General features: G+C 41.5%; 1 protein-coding gene across 1 annotated transcript in view; it reads right to left on the minus strand.

Annotated features, from left to right (window-relative positions):
* Positions 1–1,340: 1,340 nt before the first annotated feature.
* ELF1 (E74-like factor 1 (ets domain transcription factor)) overlaps positions 1,341–6,166 on the minus strand; it is a 32,326-nt gene continuing 27,500 nt past the window's right edge. Inside the window, exon 8 of the mRNA XM_010179339.1 lies at positions 1,341–3,019. Within this exon, the coding sequence (XP_010177641.1) occupies positions 2,404–3,019 (616 nt within the window). The 3' untranslated portion in view covers positions 1,341–2,403. The remainder of the gene's footprint in view (positions 3,020–6,166) is intronic.

Genomic DNA, 6,166 nt, shown 5'->3' on the forward strand with positions numbered 1-6,166 from the left:
GAGGAATTCCTCAGACTCCACTTGTGAGCTCTTGTATTAGGATTTACTCCAGCTTCTCCCTTCTGTTGCCTTACCAAGGGGAGCTGGAAGCATGGATACACCTGGCTGGTAGACTGGAGCCTGAGGGAGACATGGGAAGGGAGTGATTTTCTGTTGGTTACAGAACAGAGTCAAGAGATGTTGCTGTCTGCTGGAGATTTTCCGCACTTCTCCAACTGACATCATAAACTAAGCTGACAGATCATTCTCCCTATCTAATAGTTGCATCTACGGCAAGAGGTTTTGTTGGCAATGTATTAACCTGAAGGTGCGGGTTTTTTTCACGTTTCCACTGAATTGGGAAAAGAACTTTCCCACTAAAAACAGTGATGTCAGCTGGGCGTTACCACTTCAGGTTTCCTACTATTATGAAATACTTTTACAACAAGAAAAAGTCCCTATTTTGTAGTCTCGATTTTAAAAAACCCAGCCTCCCTCTCCAGTGCTTTCACCCATCTGAAATAGCCCTCAGGATGAGAACTGTATCAGATCTGCCTCTACAATGCTTATCCACATTCCCTGCGATATTGCCAGCACTTCCCAGCTGCCGGATAAACAACCGCCCATCAGCTGGCAGCAGTTGCTTCATTTTGGGTATTGCCAGCCTTCCCGAAAACGGGGTGAGGTGCGTTGGATCTGCAGGTGTAAGCCTGACTGCATGGGAGTCAGAGAAAACAGACACTGAATTAAAAGGTGGTTTCAACAGCCAAGAAACGGGGCAGCTGCAGCAGAGAACTGCTCGTTCACATGCTTTTCTTTAAATCTAACATTATGAACTGATCAATAAAACTCCTACATGAATTCAATCATATAAAGTAAGAATCCCTTTACTTTTACATTACACTAATCTTACCAGGCATCATACTTGTTTTTAATCCACCTTCTGTTGAAAGATTGCAGTATGTGAAGTTTTGAAGCCCTGGTAGTTTGGGCCAACACCTGTGTTAGATGAGCTACAAACACCTTTGCCGTGAATGGCACCCCAGAATGACATTGAAAGTTTTGGGTTGTTTGTAACATACCAAGAAGTGATGGAAATGGAGTTTTAAGTCCCATTTGCAGACTTAGCTCAACTTTCATTTGAGCTACAAAAATGTACAGTGCTGCTGATTCAAAGGAAACCCACAGCAGGTGAGGTGTGCTGGAGTCTGTTCAGAAGTGATTCGGGAATCGTTCGTGTCCCACTACAGACCCACGCTGATTAATCACATCGTCCTAGCTCCCGGTGTATTCTGGTTATTTACAATGACTGTCAAAACATTCCGATAACATAAAAACATTTCAGAGTAAATACAGAAGAATGTTTTTCCACTTGATTTATTTTCATAATAAACCAATTAAAAATACAAAAGACAAGGACCCAAGGTTCAGAGGGCTCCATCATTTAAAAATTTGTCTTTAAATACAAATTCACTCTGTAATATGGATACATATAACATTAGACCTCTAAACATAATGATCTTATTTGCATCTATCAAAAATTCATATGGAAACAAATTAGCTGAAAAAACTTCCTTGTGACATTGAATGTACATTATTTACAATCAAAAAAGCTCTCTTAGCAGTATTAATCTCCAAATACCTGCATAAATTGTATATATTTCATTTCCCTCCCCCCTTACAAAATAATCTGAAGTAGAAAGCAAGATTGTTAAGCTTCATAGTTGCAAAATGGCCTGAAACGTTTGCACCTGTAGTGATGCCGTTAGCTTCTGTCATTAAATATATCTGATGTTTTCATATAAAATACAGACATGGCATTGTCCATTACTGGAATAAATGTTTTGCGTACTCTCAATAGGAGTGTATATTCCATTCTGCACACACAAGAGCTTGTGCTGCAAAAATTGCAAGAGGATACCTGGTTATCAAAGTCTAAAACTGGTGTCATTCACCAGTATAAAACCCATACTTGCTCATAAAAATTCATATGCATGGAATGAAAACGTCCCACTAAAAGTAACTGTTGCTTTAAAAGTTAAGTGATACATGTACAGATTAAACAGAAAAGGTTATAACAACATTACTGCAATGCAGATTGGCAAGAGACTGAAAAGATACAGTAAGAAAGAAGTTTGAAACTTTGGCCAACAACCTCAGGAGAAAGTCTTCATAGCATAAAAAGCATGTTCCTTCATGCCTGTATTCTGAAACACAAGTAATATATGATTTTATTTATATGATAACATTGAGCAATTAACAAAATCAAAATCCATTCTAAAGCATGAATTCTAACAATTAACTGCAGAAATTAGGTAGCTTTGCAACATCTTGCTTCAGAATCAAATCATATATACATAACTGAAAAGGTCCCATCACATTTATGAAAATAATTATCCACAGGGTCTTTTAAAAATTTATTAATTAATATGAGCTGGGTTCCAATGGCTCATTTTCTTGCTTCACTTGCACGTTAGATGGGAAACCATTCGAACTGGACACGACCATCACAAACGGTTGCTGCTGGAATCTCTGCTCCGACTGCTCCATATCATCTGATCTGTCACTGTCTTCTTCTTTTATCCCTCCTTGCATGCCGACCTGTTTCGTTTCTGGCGCTTTAATAACCGAGGTGATCACCGTGCCCGACGGATGAGCTACCACCTGCGAGCTGCTGGGCGAAAATGTTACCACTGGGGTGGTGGCACTGAAGGATGGAGACGAAGCCATGTTGACTGTTCCATTGCAAATTGTCTGCACGCTGCTGGTGAGCACCTGCTGGACTTGTGCTGGGCTCAGCACAATCGAGGAAGGGGGCGAGACTGGCTTCTGGGACTGCAGCATGACGTTTTCTTTAAGCACCGTCATGGGTTGAGAAGTAGGAATGGCTTGTAAAATGAATTTTTGGGGCGTTGTTGCTGAGGCTGGATCCGTGCTGGCTATCACTGTAGTAAGAGGCACTGTCTGGAGTGTTACAGTATGCAGCTGCTGATTTCCAGGAGAAACAACCACCGGGACTTGGGTTGGAGTCTGTAAAGTCCTATTGAGATTAGAAAATATTATAGGGTCAGAACACTTCCGTGCTGAGTTCTGAAAAATAATTATAGATTTACCATTGAAAAATCACTTGGCATCGTCAACATTTCATTTGCCCAATGGTTCCAAAAGGGGTAGCAGTCACTCTCCTAATAAAACAAGAACAGGTCCTGACACCTGAATTCAGCAACTCCATTCCCAAAATAAAGGTGCCCTGCATGAATACTGCCATCACCAAACTGAGCAGCCTGCCCTTGAGACAGTCAGTAGTTCATCAGAAAACCTGGGAATCGCACCTAAAATCTCCTCGACCATCAGCCAACATCACAAGCATGACATACATGCCATCTATTTCACAAAGCACCCTAGAGTAATTTGTAAATCATGAGCCTAAATAATTCATAAGTCAAGGCACAATTCTCCTGACATCTGTATATACATTTACCAATATGCAAAAGTATCTGCACTGTAACAGCGAGTTTGGGCAGGACCTTCTAACACTCCAAAACACAGAGTTCTCTGTCTGCCAGGCTTGCACGCTCCTTCTGGTAACGCAACTGAACAGAATTTGCTCCCAAGACATCACTTTACATTAGGAATGATTCCATCAGTTGCAGGCTCCCACACTTGAGTACCGCGTTACTTCCTATACAGTTGGAGGGTTAACAGCTACACAGTACACAGCTAAGAGATGTGGCCATGCCCTCCAGTCATGCAAATAAAAACAAAACAAGCAAACAAAGAACCCAAACCACATCATACTCCTGATGAAGCAAACTATTTCCAGGGGAGGGAAAGAAGGGAAGGCTAACTGCTTCAATGCCCTCCCACAGCTTGCACCAGCCCACCGTGCCACACTGTCCCCAGCAATCTTCTCTTTCCTGTCCTACAAAGTTCTCTCCAACCTTCCTGCTTCTCTTCAGTGTTTCCTCCTGCCCACCCTCTTCCCCTTTTTTAGTTTTAAGTTCTCCCTTGTGTTTTCTTGAACATATTTCACCCTGACCAAATCTAAACATAACTGTCTCCTCCTCCTCCCAGCTTATTTATACCCCTGCTGAAATCACTTCAGATGTAAAGCAATTTACTGTCAACACTTGTACTTTCAAGTTCATGCAAAATACTGCATACTTTTCCTACTGAAGACTGGTCCTCAAAATTGCCATAAGGGTTGCCTGCAATACATCTACCAGGGAATGTCCTCCTTTCTATAGCCCTTCTACCCATGCAGTACCTATTTTTTTACAGCTCTGTGAAATCCTACTTGCCAGTGTTTAGTCATTGACTGAGTCAGATCAGACTCAGCATATCTGAAACTTCAGTTTAAAACCACATTCTGGCTATCACAGTTACAACAAAAAGCTTACCGAAGCAGGACTTATGTGATGTTGAAGCTACAGGGCAATGTGGATGCAGATGTTGCTGCTGGTGGTAATCCAGTTCACAGATTGCTCCAGCAAAAGCAGCTCCAGTAACGCAGCTGGTGTCAGGCTCAGAGCACATCTGTACTCCCTGAGCATCCTCCAGCTGCCAGTCCCAGCTGCAGGCAATCTTTTCCCCACCTCTTATGTGACCCAAAATCCGCATCTGTAGCTTTCTCTTCCTCACAAGAAAGAAGGTTGCACTACCTATGCTGCTATAGCAAAACAAATCCAAATCCTTGCCCACGAGGTTCCCACTTATCACAGAGGTCATAACAATCAGACACAGAATTTGATGTGACTGACACCAGAGTCGATTGCAAGCTCCTGTTTCACACAACTGGAGTGAGCCCACGGAAGAAGCTCATGGAAATGGGGGCTGGCTGGAAGCGATTACCCATTAAGTTACCCATTAAGAGTGATCACTTCTTTATTTCCAGCTTCAGAGAACTTGGTGATGCACAGCAAATACCAACAACTGAGCTTGAAGTGCAAGGCTCAGAATGAGAGCACCAAGACCCACACCAAGTCTGCTAAGGGTTATCAGTGCTCTTTTTCCCTCTCCCAACCCTCCCAGAAATTCCACTGGGACTTTAACAGAAAAATCATAAATGTGTCAGAAGTAGTTTCTAACAGCATCAGGGAACCCACTAGCTTTTAAAAAAACCCTTTAAAAAAACCTCCAAACTACCTACAGTTAAACAAACTTGCAGTAAAATAAAAATGTCACATAGATACAGCTCAACCCAGGAAAGTTTACAGAGACCAGCAATTGAGTGGAAGAGCTAAGAAGGAAAGACAACCGACATTTGCCATCAGAAAAGCATTAAAGGCATCAAAAGTAGATACCAAGCCAGCTCTTTAAATCCATGAAGAAGCTTACTTGAGCCTGAAGGACTAAGATCAAGTGGCAGTTTTGAAAGCAGCAGCAGAAGCCATCCAAGTGTTTGAAGCTACTTTCTTGTTCTTTAGCTGTTTTGTTTAAAAACAAAATAGTACAAATAAAAGCTTCTAACTGCTAAATGGCTGTAAAGGATAAACTCAAAAAATAGTTACTGGACCTAACCAATGCAGAAGGTCTGCAAAGCGCTAGGAGCAACAGCTCTGAGAGGACCAAACCAGACCGTTGGTCTTGGCATGCTGTAGTGAGTATTTGCATATTGATTTTGAGCCATTTTACTTCTCTTGAAAGCAAGTCCCACCGCTGTACATCATGCTGTGACTAACAGTTTACTCCAGGCACTCTACCTTCTCCATCAGTGAAGATACATATATGTGATACACATATATAAACATGTATATACGCATATGTGTACACACATACAGAGTGTGAACTTGCTACAGGGAAAGCAGGCAGCAGATGTCTGTACAAGCACAGGATGAATTAGCACACAGTACCATAAATACACACTGTTATTTATGCTAATGGTGGCCAAGCAAGACATTTCCCTTAATTGGTAAGACTACAGACAACTGTGTCTGTTGACATACTAAAATTCTACCTGCTCAAATTATTTGCCTTGAATATAATTGAAAAAAAAATACAGATCTAGTTAATAATTTTGCCTGTTTTATTAAAAAAAAGGTAGTACTTAAGGTGCTCTGTTAACACTGGGCTACGTTATTTTAGGTGCTTTGAACTTTGCTGTGCTTCTGAAGCTGCTGTCAATTTGCTAACGCCCTTCCTACTCTAAGGCACAAATCTATTGGGTGGTTACTTCAGAAGTTCCTGC

Source organism: Mesitornis unicolor, unplaced genomic scaffold (genome assembly GCF_000695765.1).
Source record: "Mesitornis unicolor isolate BGI_N332 unplaced genomic scaffold, ASM69576v1 scaffold48842, whole genome shotgun sequence".
In the NCBI taxonomy this organism is placed as follows: Eukaryota; Metazoa; Chordata; class Aves; order Mesitornithiformes; family Mesitornithidae; genus Mesitornis; species Mesitornis unicolor.